General features: G+C 41.9%; 2 protein-coding genes across 8 annotated transcripts in view; one reads left to right on the top strand and one right to left on the bottom strand.

The window, feature by feature from the left end:
* BIVM (basic, immunoglobulin-like variable motif containing) overlaps nucleotides 1–3,236 on the bottom strand; it is a 34,176-nt gene extending 30,940 nt beyond the window's left edge. Inside the window, exon 1 of one of the 5 annotated variants that reach the window (XM_059685079.1) lies at nucleotides 2,887–3,236. The gene's annotated coding sequence lies outside the window, so the exon portion shown is untranslated. Of the gene's footprint in view, nucleotides 1–1,825; nucleotides 2,168–2,886 lie in introns of those variants that run through there. The other 4 variants (XM_059685081.1, XM_059685083.1, XM_059685077.1 and 1 more) reach the window with 4 other exon arrangements.
* A 144-nt stretch (nucleotides 3,237–3,380) lies between these two features.
* Nucleotides 3,381–16,077, top strand: POGLUT2 (protein O-glucosyltransferase 2). 3 transcript variants are annotated; one of them, XM_059685075.1, is made up of 10 exons: nucleotides 3,381–3,915; nucleotides 5,289–5,494; nucleotides 7,197–7,402; nucleotides 7,571–7,648; nucleotides 8,172–8,344; nucleotides 8,467–8,704; nucleotides 10,429–10,638; nucleotides 12,251–12,340; nucleotides 13,632–13,758; nucleotides 15,862–16,077. In XM_059685075.1, the coding sequence occupies exons 1-10, from the start codon at nucleotides 3,734–3,736 to the stop codon at nucleotides 15,870–15,872; spliced, it is 1,521 nt and encodes a 506-aa protein (XP_059541058.1). In that variant the 5' UTR covers nucleotides 3,381–3,733; the 3' UTR covers nucleotides 15,873–16,077. The 3 variants fall into 3 exon arrangements, with proteins under 3 accessions (XP_059541058.1, XP_059541057.1, XP_059541059.1); XM_059685076.1 differs by having other exon boundaries at nucleotides 3,384–3,915; nucleotides 13,632–13,739; XM_059685074.1 differs by lacking the exon at nucleotides 15,862–16,077 and having other exon boundaries at nucleotides 13,632–13,790.
* The last annotated feature ends 153 nt before the right edge of the window (nucleotides 16,078–16,230 follow it).

Raw genomic sequence — 16,230 nt, 5'->3', positions numbered from 1 at the left:
TGTTTTGGATTTGATTGTTTTTAAATAGTGGTCAGTGATCAAAATGATGCCTTTGGTTATACTTTTACCAAAATAAAATAAAATAAAAAGATTATCACCATAAAAGCATATTTTATATTGTCAAAAAAGGCCAAGAGTAAATGTAAAGCAGTTTGCAAACTTTCTTATTAAACCACTGTTTATGGAAATTTGTCTTTGAAAACCTGTAATATTTATAAATTTTACCACATAAGTAAAACAAATTACAGAAAAATAATACCAAAAGATATTACAGAGTAAGTAAAAATTATCCAAATCCCACGACCCAAACACTGCTATATTACTTTCTTTCCTTATCTGTCTGCTCCTGCCTTTCCTCTTCACTTCAGTGAGATCTCCAAGAGATCAAAGGTGCTAGTATTATTGTGTCCTCAGGCTTTCTTACAAATGAAGTAAGCACAAATTATTACTGATAACAGACATTATAGAGGCAAATTATTGTATTCTACTGTAATTATAGCCTCAGTAGTAGTGAGGTACAGAGAGGTAGTTTGTCCCTCCACTCCATAGCCCACAGCTCTCGGTTTTCTCAGACCTTGTTTCAGCTTTTGTAGACCATTCCCAATTCCATTCCCACTCCTAGCCCCTCTACTCCCCCTGAGTTGACATTTCAAACCTGACCTGTGCATAGATATTAGAAAGAAAAGCATGCATCATAGAACTCCTCTGCCTAAAAGCCTCTGCTGTTAGAAACAAAAGCCCACTCCTAATCTAGACCCTCCTCATCCTCCCTCGCCCCCTTCCTCTCTCTGCACTCCCTCCACACTGACCATATTTCCAGTCTCTGAATGTTGTTTACTCCCACTCACCCTCTTTATATAATTACTTTCCATTTATCCTTCAGATATCCTTCAAATGTCACTTTCAGGGGCAGGGTAGATGCTTTCATTGCTCATCAAAATAGTCCCTGACACCCTGTATATGCTATATGCTCAGGCACCTTTCTTTCACAGGTTTTAACCAGGTGCGACATTACTTTTATACATGTGTGTGCTTATATGATGAAGGTTTGCCTCTTGTAAGTCTGGTTTTCCTGACTATTGAATTCCCAAGTCCAGCATTTATAGAAGTATCTTCTACAAATACTTCTTCTTAAATGCCTACCTCATGCCAGGCATTATTGCAAACCCAGGCTTAAGAGCCCAGATTCCAGGAGGGCTCAGCAGGAGTGGCCTTAGTAATTAAGAACTGGAGTTTTAGCTAACGGGCCTCTTCTTCTTCTCCCTACTTCTCACATGTGAAATTGAAGTTCCCTGATCTAAGCCAGACGATGCTATATTAAGATTTACTAATGATTGCAGCATGTAATGATCAAGTTATGATTTATTCATAAGATCATGGCACAAGTTACTGTTTAACTGTATGCAAACAAAATGTTATCATAAAATGGCCAGCCATAAATGCACCACTAAAATAACGATTTGAACTGTTTTGCAAACTAAACGTTCCATTTCTAAGAATACTCACTGCCTAGGTTGCATTCTTTTCCAGTTATATTTTAAATCAGTATTTTAAGGATCAAGTTTGCTTAGAGAACTTAACATCTTAAGTCTTCAGAAAAGCTTCGCACATATGACAACTATAATGATCTATATTCTCTAAGGAAGGCCACTGAGACACAGGCATAGGTAAATGCCTTACAAAGGGTGGAATGCTGGAGGGCCCGACCAGACACGCGCGCGCGCTAAGCCCCCGGTGCTTCTGGTCTCCTTTCCCCACCTCCCTACCGCCCCCTCCCCACTCGCATCCTTCCCCACGACCCCAGGCCCCTCTTCCTCCATCAGACCTGAACCACTCGCCTGACAGAGGGCCGGCCTATGACGGATACCGGGGGTCCTCCCGCGTACTGGCCAGGGTCGAGTTCAGGCTCCCCGGGAGGCGAGCGGTGTTCCGACCGCCCTCCTCTGCAAAGCTAGCAGCGCAGTGGGGCTTGGAGGCCTCCGGGTCAGAGAAGACATTCGCGCAGCCCGATGCCCGCAGCGCTGAGCGGGTTTGGGCGGACACGGCGCCGGCCAAGAGGCAAAAGCGTGGCTGCGCCCCTGTCCGCGCCCCTCCGTCTGTCTCCCCGGCCCGCGCGCTCTCGGCCAGGCCTCGGGGGCCCTCCTCCCGCGCGGCTACCTCGGCCGGAAGCCGGAGTTCACCGCCAGGGGGAGTCTCCTACCCGCCCCAGGACTCCCCGGGTGCTCTAGGTGCTTGGGCTGGTGGAACTCGAGCAGTTGTACCCGGGCGAAGACATCCCCGGATTCGAGCTTTGGAATGCACGAGTTTAGATCATTACTAATGACAAATACCAAAACGAAAGCAGAAAAGGAACCCCCCGCCCAGGCCCACTTTGGCGGAGCCGCCTGCCCGTGTGGGTTATCGGGGGAGCTGGCAAGGTCAAGAGCGGGAGGGAGGACGAGGAGGAGGCTCCTGGAGACCACCTCGGCCCCGCGGTGGGCGCACAGGGGCGAAGGGATGGCCCCCGCGCGCTCCCGACCCGGCCCTACAGAGCGTGGCTGGGAGACAGACGGGCTCCTGGCATTAGCCACCGGTATACCCGGGGGCCGCTCCAAATCAGGCTTTGTTCCCGAGAGCACTCGTGGCGCTTCCCTCCATCCTGCGGCCCCGCTCGTCACTCCACTTTTTCCCAGGAGAACGAGTACCGACGCAGTGACCTCCACTTGGACCGCTCCCGGGCTCCGGAGAGCCCACGGCCCTTGGCCGCCCGGCGGCGTTGGCTGCACCTAGAACAGGCGGACCGCGCCAGGCCCAGCCCGCGGCGCCCGGGTTCCTGGCACAAGACCCCCGCGCGCAGGGCGCACCGCCGCGGACAGCCACTTTGGTTCGGCCCATAGCCCCGGGTACCTTCAGCCTGGCCGGTGGGGTTGGGTCGCTACGGATCCCAATCACCGATTCCCGCGCGCGGCCTGCGACGCTCCTCGGGTTACCCTGGGGCTGGCGTCTCTCGTCCCATCGGGCAGCTGGGGGACAGCGCCCTGGATGGCTGTGCCCGGAGACCACTATCAGATATCAATGATATCCTGAGATATTGACAAACCTTCCTTCATCGTGTTTTACACCTGACCTCTGCAGGTGCGGAGGATATGGTGACAATTCAAAGAAAAAAAATCTTAGCTGTGCCTCCAGGCCCGCGTGCCCTTCTATTGGAGATGTAGTATTTATCTGTTCCCTGGAAGCCCTAAACCGCGAAACAAATAAATGAGTGAGATGGGGAAACCTGGCAGGATTTCCGCTGGTCCCATCGCGAACTACACGTCCCAGGAAGCCACGGCGCCGGGACGCGTGTCCATCCACCATCCACTTAGAGAAAGCCTTACTCAGCCGGCTCGACGCGCGCGGCCAATCCCCTCGCCGGGCACCTTGGACTGGAACCTGAGACGGATTCGCCCCCAATGATGCTCCAGTTGCAGGAGCAAAGCAAGTTTATCATTGTCCCGAGAAAGAGGAGCAGTGCGGTTCTTGCCCGTTTCAGCAGAACGACTGTCCTTCCGCTGCACAAGCCCGCGCTCCGGTTGTGATTTTCCTGGGGGACGTGGAGACCCGCGCGCCTTGCCCTGCACAGCAAGCCACACCTCTGGGAGCCGTTTTTGCTGCTGCGATCGGCCAACGTGCCCTTACCCAAACCACAGCTCGTTCTGTCCGTCTTCGATACCTCATTTATTCGTGGATTATTTGATAGTCCATCTCGTAAATGTTTAGCATTTTGCTGCTATACTGCTTCTTTCTGGGGACAGTTCCAGCATTTGCTGAGACCGGCGGAGAGAGGCGACTGAGCCCAGAGAAGAGTGAAGTATGGGGACCAGGACTAAAAGCAGCTGTTGTTCTTCCTGCGCGCTATTTCTATATCCAGGCGGTGGATGCATCCGGAAATAAGTAAGTTGAGAAACAGCTGCCTAACTATTTTTGGAATGCAGATAAAGCTTACTGCTACTTCTTTCCCGTTTTATCCGCCCACGAACTCCTTTCTCCACAGCAGTTTAAATTTCAGGATATTTGGGTGCTATCCACATCTGGTTGTAACTGTCTTTCTCCGTTCCAACCAATCTTTCTCAGAGCTTTCGAAATAATTCCGAATGAGCTCTTCTCCTAGCTATTTTCATAGGGATTCCCACGTAACTAGAGAGACAACTACTTTTGCATAACCTGTAATAAGGAATTTGAATCCAGTTGTTAGAAACTTGGTTTCATTTTTCCTTGGTGCTGCCCTCCGTTTCCAGGTGCACATCTGCAGGTACACGTGCTTTGCACCTCAAAAAGAATAATCAAGCACTATTTGAAACCTTAGAGTTTAGAGGGAAAGTATATGTGTTCGCAACAAACGTTTGTTTCACTCCATTGAACTCGACAATTGAAATTATACTCAAAACTTATGTCTAGAATTCACATACTTCTGAAATGATTGTCTTTTTTTAATTGCTCACCATGTATATTTTGTAGGAAAGAAAAAAACCTTGGGAATACATTTTCCAAAGCAAATAAAAGATACTAAATAGTATAATTGGAGAAACTAAATATAATCTTAAGAGCAAGAGCACTCACTCAAAAAAACCTTTCATACGGTGTCACTTAGATAATACACTACCTACTGGCTTTTGCCCATGCTGGGCATGATTTATAGTTTTTGTTATTAATCCTCACTTGAGGATATTTTTTCCATTGATTTTTTTTTTTTTGAGAGAGAATAAAAGGGAGGGAGGGGGAGAGAGATGTAAGGGAGCCTCCTGAATGCTGGAATCTGCAACTCAGGTAAGTGCCCTTGACTGGGAATTGAACCTGCAACCTTTCTGTTCATGGGTTGACTAACCACTGACAGACACTGACCTGGGCTATAATACTAATTTTTAAAAGAATCATTGAGAGATATTTCAAAATATTTTTAGAGGCACTATTTGATCGCAAATTTCCATATATGATGGACATAAAATAAATAGTAGGTTGATAGGAATATTTTTATATATGAAATGCATAAGTACATTCTGTGTTTACATAGGTTAGTTTTAGTAACATATTCCCTTGCAATTTTCTAATGAAACTGTTTTATGTTATCTTGGCTATTGGCATCCTCTTCTTTTTAAAATCTCTGATCCGTCAGATTCATTCTGATACTCAAAGTATAACAGAGAAGACAGTGTGTGTTAGGGGGAGAACATGAAGGAGAAGAGTAAGATTCACAGACTGGACAGCATAATCTTTGTGCATTTGTTCCTTAAAATAATCTTTGTATATTATTATTCTACCCATCACAGGTTCACATCTTCTCCAGGTGAAAAGATATTCCAGATTAAAATCTCGGCACCAGATGAGCAATTCACTAGAGTTGGCGTCCAGGTTTTAGACCGCAAGGATGGGTCCTTCATAGTCAGATACAGAATGTATGCAAGCTATAAGAATCTGAAGGTTGAAGTTAAATTCCAAGGTCAACATGTGGCCAAATCCCCATATATTTTAAAAGGTAATTTGGAACATAACTTTAAAACAACAATTTGGCCCTGACCGGCTTGGCTCAGTGGATAGAGCATCAGCCTGCGGACTCAAGGGTCCCAGGTTCGATTCCGGTCAAGGGCATGTACCTTGGTTGTGGGCATATCCCCAGTGGGGAGTGTGCAGGAGGCAGCTGATCGATGTTTCTCTCTCATCGATGTTTCTAACTCTTTATCCCTCTCCCTTCTTCTCTGTAAAAAATCAATAAAATATATTTAAAAAAAAAAAAATAAATAAAACAACAATTTGAATACAATGATGCCTGTACTTTAATTTAAAAAAAAATTTAGCATGATATTTTTTCACTGAAAGAAAAAAATAGACATTTTCTCCTTGAAACCTAAATTGAAAGTCCTGAGGAAATGCAAGATTTGAATGGAAATTATAATTCACTAAAAAGGGAAGAACATACTAATAGAGAATTTGTTCCCTGAAGACACACATTAACAAGAATAATCAAGCTATATGGTCATAGATTACACTTATTTAATTGGAGGTATGTGACAGTAACTGATAAGCACTATTGAAATTTGACCACTTCAGGAAGAGAAAGGGCTTGAAGCAAAAGGGAGAAGTTAACTGTTGTTTTTTTTCTTTGTTCCAATAGTATTTTTCTGGAGAAATTCTGAATATATATATATATAAATCTGCAGCTGCATTACCTAGAGCCATATCTTTCCATATCAATGGAGATAGTACCCCTAACACAGTGGAAAAACAATATATATACAGAGACACAAATTTTTCTTGTTCCCCACCTCCAATAAAGGCAAATGTTTTTAAAATTATTTCCCACATTCCTCCAGGACCACATGGTACAATATAAACCTTAAAAAATATTCCATTGTTGACTACTGCCTGGGTCAGGTGGGAATCTGAAAATTATAGAAAGGAATGACAGTAAAATCTCAATTCAGATTCTGCTATATTTTGTTAGTATTATTTCTATAAACATATAATTAATTAATTAAAATATGAATGAACTTTTCTTTTTTTTTTTTTTTTTCATAAAGGAGGAGAGAGAGAATAATTGATCTGCTGCCTCCAGCACGTCCCCTACTGGGCACTGAGCCTGCAACTGAGCCTGAATGGGAATCAAACTATGACCTCCTGGTTCATAGATGCTCAACCACTTAACCAGATCAGCTGGGCTGAATGAACTCTTTTGAAGATTGCTCTTGTTTTTGTATAATTCTTAAAACAAACAAACATAGTAGTGGTTCTTTGTTTACTTAAATTGTTATTGATGATGATTTACTCATTGAGGAAAATACCTTAGGCACTTTAAGAAACTGTTTTTATAAGAGATCATTGAAATATTAATTTTATATCACTTTTGTATTTCATCAAAAAAAAGACATACTCCTTTGATATATTTTTATCAATGTTTGCTTATTTTTAAGTACACAAAACATAAAAAATAATGGACTATAATAGCCACTGTGAGCAAAAATTAGTTACTATTGGCTTTCTTTAGAACTCGTGCGAAACAGGCCTGACTGTGAAAATATCACAACCTTACTGTGAAGAGCTGTCAGAACAGAAGACAAAAGACCCTTCCTAATAACCTCAGCAAAATCTGTGAAGTTGATTGTGGATAATGGATATTTGTTACGTGTTTCAAATGCCGAGTGAAATTATTACTGTATAATTTGTTGCTTGTGTGTAATTAGGGCCGGTTTACCACGAGAATTGTGACTGTCCTTTGGAAGATAGTGCAGCCTGGCTACAGGAAATGAACTGCCCAGAAACCATCGCTCAGATTCAGAGAGATCTGGTGCATTTCCCTACTGTTGATCCAGAAAAGATTGCAGAAGAAATCCCAAAGAGATTTGGACAAAGGCAGAGCTTGTGTCACTATACCGTGAAGGATAACAAGGTACAATTTGTGCGTGAGGTTTGCTTGTTTGTCTTAGTGATTTTTTATTTTGACCATTTGGCTACAGCTAGCTTTAAATCATTCTGAGGATCATTCTGATAACCTTTATCTCAGTGAAGCCTGCCAATACTTTTAGACTAATGTGATAAACATTCAATTACCTTTCAGGTTTATATCAAGACTCATGGTGAACATGTAGGTTTTAGAATTTTCATGGATGCCATACTACTTTCTTTGACTAGAAAAGTAAGTATTTCTTTTATATAAAATATAAATTTTTTTTCTCAATATATAGTCAGCCCTCTAATTAAGCCCAGGTTTTAAAATATATTTTTTCAAACTAAAAATAATAATTATATCAGAGGTGCCCTATATGGGCCTTATTATAATACTGTTCTGAAGTTTTATGTCTTGTGGGGTGCTTGTGCTAATTTCGTAGGGCTGCTGTAATAAACTACTACAAACTGGGTGGCTTTAAACAACAGAAATTTATTCTTTCACAGTTCTGGAGACTAGACCAAAATCAAGGTGCCAGCAGGGCTGTGCTTCCTCTGAAACCTACAGAGGAGAACCCTTCTCGGCTCTTCTGACTTCTGGTGGTGCCCAGCAATGCTTGGCATTCCTTGGTTTGCAGCTGCATCGCTCTAGTCTCTGTCCTCACAAGCCATTGTCCCTGTATGTCCTCACCTCTTTTCACAAGGACACACATTGATCATAGAAGGCATTATACAATGCCAGACGTGTTAGCAAGCGCTTTTCTTTGTCCTAGGTGAGGATGCCTGATGTGGAGTTTTTTGTTAATTTGGGAGATTGGCCTTTGGAAAAAAAGAAATCCAGTCCACACATTCATCCGATCTTTTCCTGGTGTGGCTCCACAGACTCCAAGGATATCGTGATGCCGACCTACGACCTGACGGACTCTGTTCTGGAAACCATGGGCCGGTGAGAGACGGGTCACACGTGACCCAGAGCCTTGGTTTTTCCCCCCTTGGTGAGTTCCTTCCCAACAACCTTTGTGATGTGATGGTTTGGAGGGCAAATGTGTTGTACTTTCTGTCTTCCAGAGTAAGTCTGGATATGATGTCTGTGCAAGCTAACACGGGTCCTCCCTGGGAAAGCAAAAACTCCACAGCTGTCTGGAGAGGCCGAGACAGCCGAAAAGAGAGACTTGAGCTGGTTAAACTCAGCAGAAAACACCCAGAGCTCATAGATGCTGCCTTCACCAACTTTTTCTTCTTTAAACACGATGAAAGCCTCTATGGTCCCATTGTGAAACACATTTCATTTTTTGATTTCTTCAAGGTATGGCCTCGTCTGTGACCAATCCTTTTTTGTTTTTCCAAATACAGTTGACCCTTGAACGACATGGGATTGAACGGCGCAGACCCATGTACAGACTGGTTTTTCTCAATTATACAGCCAGCCCTCTATTTCTCCAGCTTTTGAATCCGTGGATTCAGTCAACTGCAGATCAAAAACAGTGTTTCTACGTGAGGGTGGGAATCTATGGGTGCGGCTGGCCAGCTTTGTGCATTGATCTTTGCCATTTTATACAAGGAACCTGATCACCTGTGGATTTTGGTATCTGTGGGGGTTCTGGAACCAATCCTCCATGGATACAAAGGGACAACTGTTTGGGGGAAATCAAAAGTTAGAAAGGGAAAAAGAAGAAGTTATATGCATGATTTTGACAGTGCTGGAGATGGGGGGCGGGGGGGTCGGTCCGTGTCCCTAAACCCCATGTTGTTCAAGGGAATACTGTATCTTCATTTCGGGGAGAGAAATTGAGGCCTATAACTTACAGGGACGGGAGAGATGAGCATTAAACTCAGTGACTCTCAGGGCATGGGACCCCAGGGGCTGGTTTGGCAGCCTGGGTCTGTACTCAGTACCCAACCCTGACATTAAATATGTATCAGGGAGCTTGGGGCCGGGGGAGAGCTATAATTTTTCACCCCAGTTGACCCCCCCAAGATAATACATTTCATCTCAAACATCTTTTTTATTAATAGATACATGTAAGTGGTTTTACAAATACTTCTTCCCAGAGCCACAGCTTGACAACAGACTAAAAAAGATGTAAACCGGGTGTCTCTTAATAGGCCTCTGGTGGGGAAATGACTTGAAATCCATCCAAATGGTCTGCGTGGGAATTCTCTCTGTAGCTAGAAGGTGTACTGCTCGTGTTTCCCAGGGAGTGATCCTTTTTCCAGCAACTCCACTTTTCACGCAGTAGGACACTGCCCTGTTCTCTAGACCAATGAGTTGTGTCTGAAGTCCCATGTGGTGGTGAGAAAGGTGGGTAAGGCAAGTGATTAGTGAGCTCTGTCTATGCTGTATATGGCCAAGTTTTTTTGTTGTTGTTGGCACATGGCAGCAGGTAGACCTAAAGAATTCCATAAGTTGAGTTGTCATTTCCATACGCATATCACAGAGATTTTTGAAATATGATTAAAACCAAAGAGAACTAATACCAGCCAGCCATCCTCAGGGTATTCTGTCATGCCTTTGCTTTATTCCTAGCTATTGAATTTGCTAGAGCTAAGGACTATTGATTAGCACAATGCTGTGAATATTTTTATTCAGAGATGTACTTGCCTCAGAGCTTGTTAATTTCCTTAGGACTTGTGTGTGGCCACCTAATGTTTAAAAGGTATGGTTAACATGGTATAGAATGTGCCATCAGTAGGTTCTCACATGTGATTACGTAGTAGGGAAATTACAGTCACCATAAATCCATCTTTCTTTAGGTTGTAGCCTGAGGACAACAGTTATTTATTATTTTATTGGCTGCTTCAACATTAGACTTGTGGTCTATGAAACTTAGGAGAGCATCAAAATAAGCCTTCTACTCTAGATCAGCACATTATATAATAGCAGTTATACATGGTGAAATCAGTGGGCAGAATCTGGCCAGTTTATATCTGAAGACAGTGAGGCTCTTTGTGTGAAAGGGGAGGAGAATAATGAAAATAGAAAAAAAGGAAATGTAATAGAGGTTCTTACATTTTACTGCTGTTTCACAGCACAAGTATCAAATAAACGTTGATGGCACTGTCGCAGCATATCGCCTGCCATATCTTCTAGTCGGCGACAGTGTTGTGCTGAAGCAAGACTCCATCTACTATGAACACTTTTACAATGAGCTGCAGCCCTGGAGACATTACATTCCTGTTAAAAGCAACCTGAGCGATCTTTTAGAAAAACTTAACTGGGCAAAAGATCACGATGAAGAGGTAAGGTCAGTCTCCTTGTACCTCAATATCATAGCCTCCTTTATTTATTTTTAAAATATATTTTTATTGATTTCAGAGAGGGAGAGAGAGATAGAAACATCAGTGATGAGAGAGAATCATTGATTGGCTGCCTCCTGCAAGCCCCACAATGGGGATCGAGCCCGCAACCCGGGCATATGCCCTGACTGGAAATCGAACTGTGACCTCCTGGTTCATAGGTCAATGCTCAACCACTGAGCCATGCTGGCCGGGCTCATGGCTTCATTTTAAATGTCTGCTCAGTTGGCTCAGAATATACCTTTACCTATAAATAGGAAGCCCCATGGGTAACCCAGTTCCCTTCAGGATGAACACAGGTATTGTGGCTTGGTTTAACTGTCTAGTCTGCACATGAAACAAAAAGCTAAACCTTGGCTTTGACTATGCTTTCTCTTTTAGTCAAGTTGATCTGAGCCTCTAGCACTCCCTCACTTCTGCTAGGAACATAAGAAAGCTAGCCTGATAGAGGGAAAACTAACTGTGCTATGGATTAAAATGAGGGATTGGAGGATGTGGAGAAAAAGGAACCCTAGTACACTGCTGGTGGAAATGCAGACTGGTGCAGCCATTATGGAAAACAGTATGGAGTTTCCTCAAAAAATTAAATATGGAACTGCCATTTGACCCAGTGAACCTAACTTCTAAAAATATATCCTAAGAAACCCGAATCACCAAATCATAAAGAATGTATGCACCCCTATGTTCATAGCAACACAATTTACAATAGCTAAGATCTGGAAACAGCCCAAGTGCCCATTAGTAGATGAATGGATAAAAAAGCTGTGGTACATTTACACCATGGAATACTATGCACTGGTAAAAAAAGCATAATCTCTTACCCTTTGAGACAGCATGGAGGGACCTGGAGAGTATCATGCTAAGTGAAATAAATTAGTCAGAGAAAGACAAGTATCACATTTCACTCATATATGGAATCTAATTAACAAAATAAGCTGATGAATGGAGTGGATCCAGAGACATGAAAGCATAGAACAGAGTGTAGAATCTCAGAGGGAAGGAAGAGGAGTGTGAGTGGGTGGAAGTTAATCAACCAAAGACCTTGTATGCATAACCCATGGATGCAGTTAGTGGGGTGGGAAGGCCTGGGGCAGGAAGGGGGGGGTTGGGTGTGGGCTGGAGGGGGTCAATGGGAGGAAAAAGAGGACATATGTAATACTTTCAACAATAAAGATTTTTTTAAATAAAATCAAGCTTAAAAAATTAGGGATTGCATGAAATAAACTTTGAAATCATCTCTGAAAAATTATAAGGCAGTGCATTAAGCTTAATCCTGCATTTACTTTACAAAGTCATTATTACTTCATTTAATGTATACCCTTTCTCTCCAAGAGAGACTTAATGCTAGAAGGTTTAATATGACTTCTCAAACTCTAAAGTCTTAAAAACCTCCTTTTAATTAAAACAAACATACTCTCTTAACTGTTCCCTGTACCAGGAAAGACTAACCCCAAAGATATTTTTCCCACTAAAATGTACTCTGAAGATCAGTTTTCCTGTCTGCATGGGGAAAAAAATGTTTCATGAAAGGATTTTTTTGTTGTTGGTCCCGTAGGCAAAGAAGATAGCAAAAACAGGACAAGAATTTGCAAGAAATAATCTCATGGGTGATGACATATTCTGTTATTACTTTAAACTTTTCCAGGTCAGTATTTTCTAAGAAAATGGCATCTAACTTGTAATTGATCATATTAGTAGTTAAGTGAAATAATATTATGTCTATTACTTATATAATATATGTATATATATTAATATTTACATAAATAATATTTATAATATCACTTCACTTAACAATGTCTGAAAGTATATTATATAAGGAGATAATGTACCTCTGTGGGTAAAAATCAAGGACAAACATTAAATAATATTGAAAAAAGAAGAAAACCAAAGATTAGCTTTTGGATAATGCTACAACATTAAAGGAAAGGTAATAATGTTAGAACTATGTGGTATTTGGTTAGGAAATTGGCATCTGATTCTGAAAAATTACTATGCATGGATTCATATTTTCTCTTTGTACAATATTACTGCTTGCTGCCTTACCACTTCTTTGTCTACATAGTGCAAGGTATGCTTAGAACTGTTGTGCTGACTCCATGTGAGCCATGATTTCTCTTAGAAATCATTTTCACGGACCTTAGCATTTAGGTATCATAATTAAAGCATATCTGAATTTGAAAGGTTCTTTTTTTAAAAAAAAAAAAAAAAAGCAGTAGTAAGCAAGTAATTTGCTAACAATTATACTAGATATAAATTAAGCTTTTTTTAAAAAAAAATCACAGAATTGCAGATATTGAGCCCCATATCTTGGGCTCTGCTACAAGACGAAGTCAGACTTTTTTCTGGTCTGCACTGGCCTCTTCCCCTTTATTTCTTCTAGAGGGTGGTGAAGGGATGGAGAGGGTGAAGGTGTAAACTGAAGGAGTGGGGGATTTACTATCTAAATTCCTGAAGATCTACAGGGCAGTAGTGTTCATTCACTCAACTCACATATACTAGTGCATAAGCACCTAGTCCAGAGCCTGTCACAGAAGGAGCACATAATGAGTGAAGATGGTAACTCATTCTGTATAAGCCATGGTAGGTAAGACAAAAATAGTCTCTGTCCTCAAATTCTCAGTCTAAGGAAGATTATGTGCGCAGGTTTTTTTTCCCACTGCAATGCAAAGGCAGTACAAAATAAGTTACAAATCAAGTCATATAAATAAAAGATGAATAAGGAGAGATCCCCTAGAAATAGGCAGCCAGTGTCCAAAGGACAGCTGCCTCAAAAACTCTTGTGGAGTGTTTAAGGGGAGTATGGTGGACCCTGCATATTGTCACTTGACACGTGTGAGTTAAATGGAACCATATTCTAGCAAATTTTAGCACATCTAATTTGGTAAATATACTCTAAGCATCATGTAAGGAATGCTTTTGTATTGTTGCTTATACAGGAATATGCCAATTTACAAGTGAGTGAGCCCCAAATCCGAGAGGGCATGAAGAGGGTAGAACCACAGACCGAGGATGACCTCTTTCCTTGCACATGCCACAGGAAAAAGGTAACCAGAACTAGCCAATGTCAGAGTAACAACTAACTTTGATCCAAGTCTTTATTCAGTCAGGCAATAATAATTGGAGTTTCTCCTGCAGTCTCCAAGCAATTTATTCTACCAGAGAGATAGATAAAATAGATAATAACAAGGCAAAAGAAAGGGTGCTGAGATACAGTTGAGTGAGAAGATGGAGGGGCTCCCAGCAAAGTGGACGGAGGTCTTTTTTTAATGTGAGAATTCACATCGCATGGCATTTGAATTTAGAGATAAAAATATATATAACCATGATTATTCATCTTAGCAAATTATCCATGAAAAGCAATCACTGTTGGTACCACCACATACTGATTTTGTTTATAAAAGGCAGATTCAGCCCTAGCTGGTTTGGCTCAGTGGGTAGAGCGTCAGCCTGAGAACTGAAAGGTCCCAAGTTCAAGGGTAGATGCCAGGGTTGCAGGCTCAATCCCTAGTAGGGGGTGGCGTGCAGGAGGCAGCCAATCAATGATTCTCTCTCATCATTGATGTTTCTATCTCTCTCTCCCTCTCCCTTCCTCTCTGAAATCAATAAAAAATATTTTTTAAAAAAGGCAGATTCACATAGGGACTTGTCAGGCTAAAAAGGACCTCAGAGGTCATCCAGTAAATGCTTTCATTTAGTGATTAACCAAACTGATCCCAAAGAAGAAGTTAGTTCAGAATCAGCTAGCTGCATTACAGGAAAACAAGGACCAAAAAACTAGTCTCTCATTTTCAAATTGTGTGCATGGTTGTGTATAAAGACAGTGTGGTAGGGGAGGGTTGTTTTGATTATAGTTTTTTGTTTGAAAGAATGTATATTGTATAAAATTCTGATTTATAGCTATAATCCTATATAATAAAAGGCTAATATGCAAATTGACCAAACAGCGGAATGACTGGTCGTTATGATGCTCACTGACCACTAGGGGGCAGACGCTCAATGCAGGAGCACTTGACTAGGTCAGAGCACTCCCACAGGGGGAGCGCCGCTCAGCCAGAATCCAGGCTCAAGGCTGGCGAGCACAGCAGCGGCAGTGGTGGGAGCCTCTCCTACCTCCAGCAGTGCTAAGGAGCAGTGAGCCAAGCGGTAAGGAGCAACAAGCAGGCAGGTAGTAAGGAGTGAAGGGTCCCAGACTACCAGAGGGTGCAGGCTGGGCTGAGGGAACCCACCCCCACCCCCGAGTGCACAAATTTTGTGCACCAGGCCTCTAGTATAATATATATTGACATTTTTAAAAATATATATTTTATTGATTTTTTTACAGAGAGGAAGGGAGAGGGATAGAGAGTTAGAAACATCGATGAGAGAGAAACATTGATCAGCTGCCTCCTGCACACCCCCCACTGGGGATGTGCCTGCAACCAAGGTACATGCCCTTGACTGGAATCAAACCCGGACTCTTCAGTCCGCAGGCCGATGCTCTATCCACTGAGCCAAACCGGTCAGGGCTATATATTGACATTTTTAAGCAACATCATAATAATAGAGTTTTTGTTGTATTGGTTTTGTTTTGAGAACTTATTTGCTACTAAATAGCCCTTGAAAGTGGTATATCATCAACCAATGTTAACTCTTGTCAGTGCTGAAAAACCATAAAATTAGTTAAGGCCAGAGACAAAACCAATTGCCAGAATTGAAAGGTACCCTCTCACAAAGTTAGTGATTTGGTGTCAGAACACTTTGTGGACTCCAAATGAAACTGGGCAGCTTCCTCTCTCCACTCCCTTTTTTACTTTTTTATATTTGTCTAAGTGTATTAAAGGCTGTCAAATGATTCTACGTATTTGTAGAAGTTAGGGGGCCTGGAATGACAGTTTTGTTTATTTCTTCTTCATTGTGTACCATACCCTGTCACTGACCATTCATAACTCAAGGCCCTTTACAGTTATACACACCCTTAGATGTTTGGGTGCTGCATCAGTAGTCCTATGAAACTGTACCTGTGGGTGATTCCAAAAACAGTTCTAGACCCTCTAAGTCTATATCAGTAACTTGGCTTTTTTCCCCTTCTTTCATCTTTAAGGGAAAACAATTAATAGACTAATATAAGTCTTCCAAACTCATGTATGACTTCTTGATGGCTCTAAATATTTTGCTTCTTCATTTCAGACCAAAGATGAACTCTGATATGCAGAATACCTTCCCTTCAAATAATGGTGCTCTGAAGACTCTTCTTAACTGAAAAGAAGAATGTTTTTTTAAAATATTAATTCTATGGACAATATAAAATATGCTATGTGATTGTCTGGGTCATGAAGATGTATTTCTTCTTATTATGCAGTATTCCCATGACTGTCTTTTAAAGCACATTTTTAGAATTTTTTATAATAAAACCACTTTTATTTTAAAGGCCTGTGATATGCTACTTATTAACTGTGTTTGGATCAATAAAAAGAGGGGGAGTCTGGATCCTGGACTCAGTGTGGAACATCACAGCAGCCACCAGCAACCCAGAAATGTGTTTTGCATGACAAAGCA

This window comes from Myotis daubentonii, chromosome 2, assembly GCF_963259705.1.
Source record: "Myotis daubentonii chromosome 2, mMyoDau2.1, whole genome shotgun sequence".
Taxonomy (NCBI): domain Eukaryota; kingdom Metazoa; phylum Chordata; class Mammalia; order Chiroptera; family Vespertilionidae; genus Myotis; species Myotis daubentonii.
This window is presented reverse-complemented; position numbering and strand designations above follow the sequence as displayed.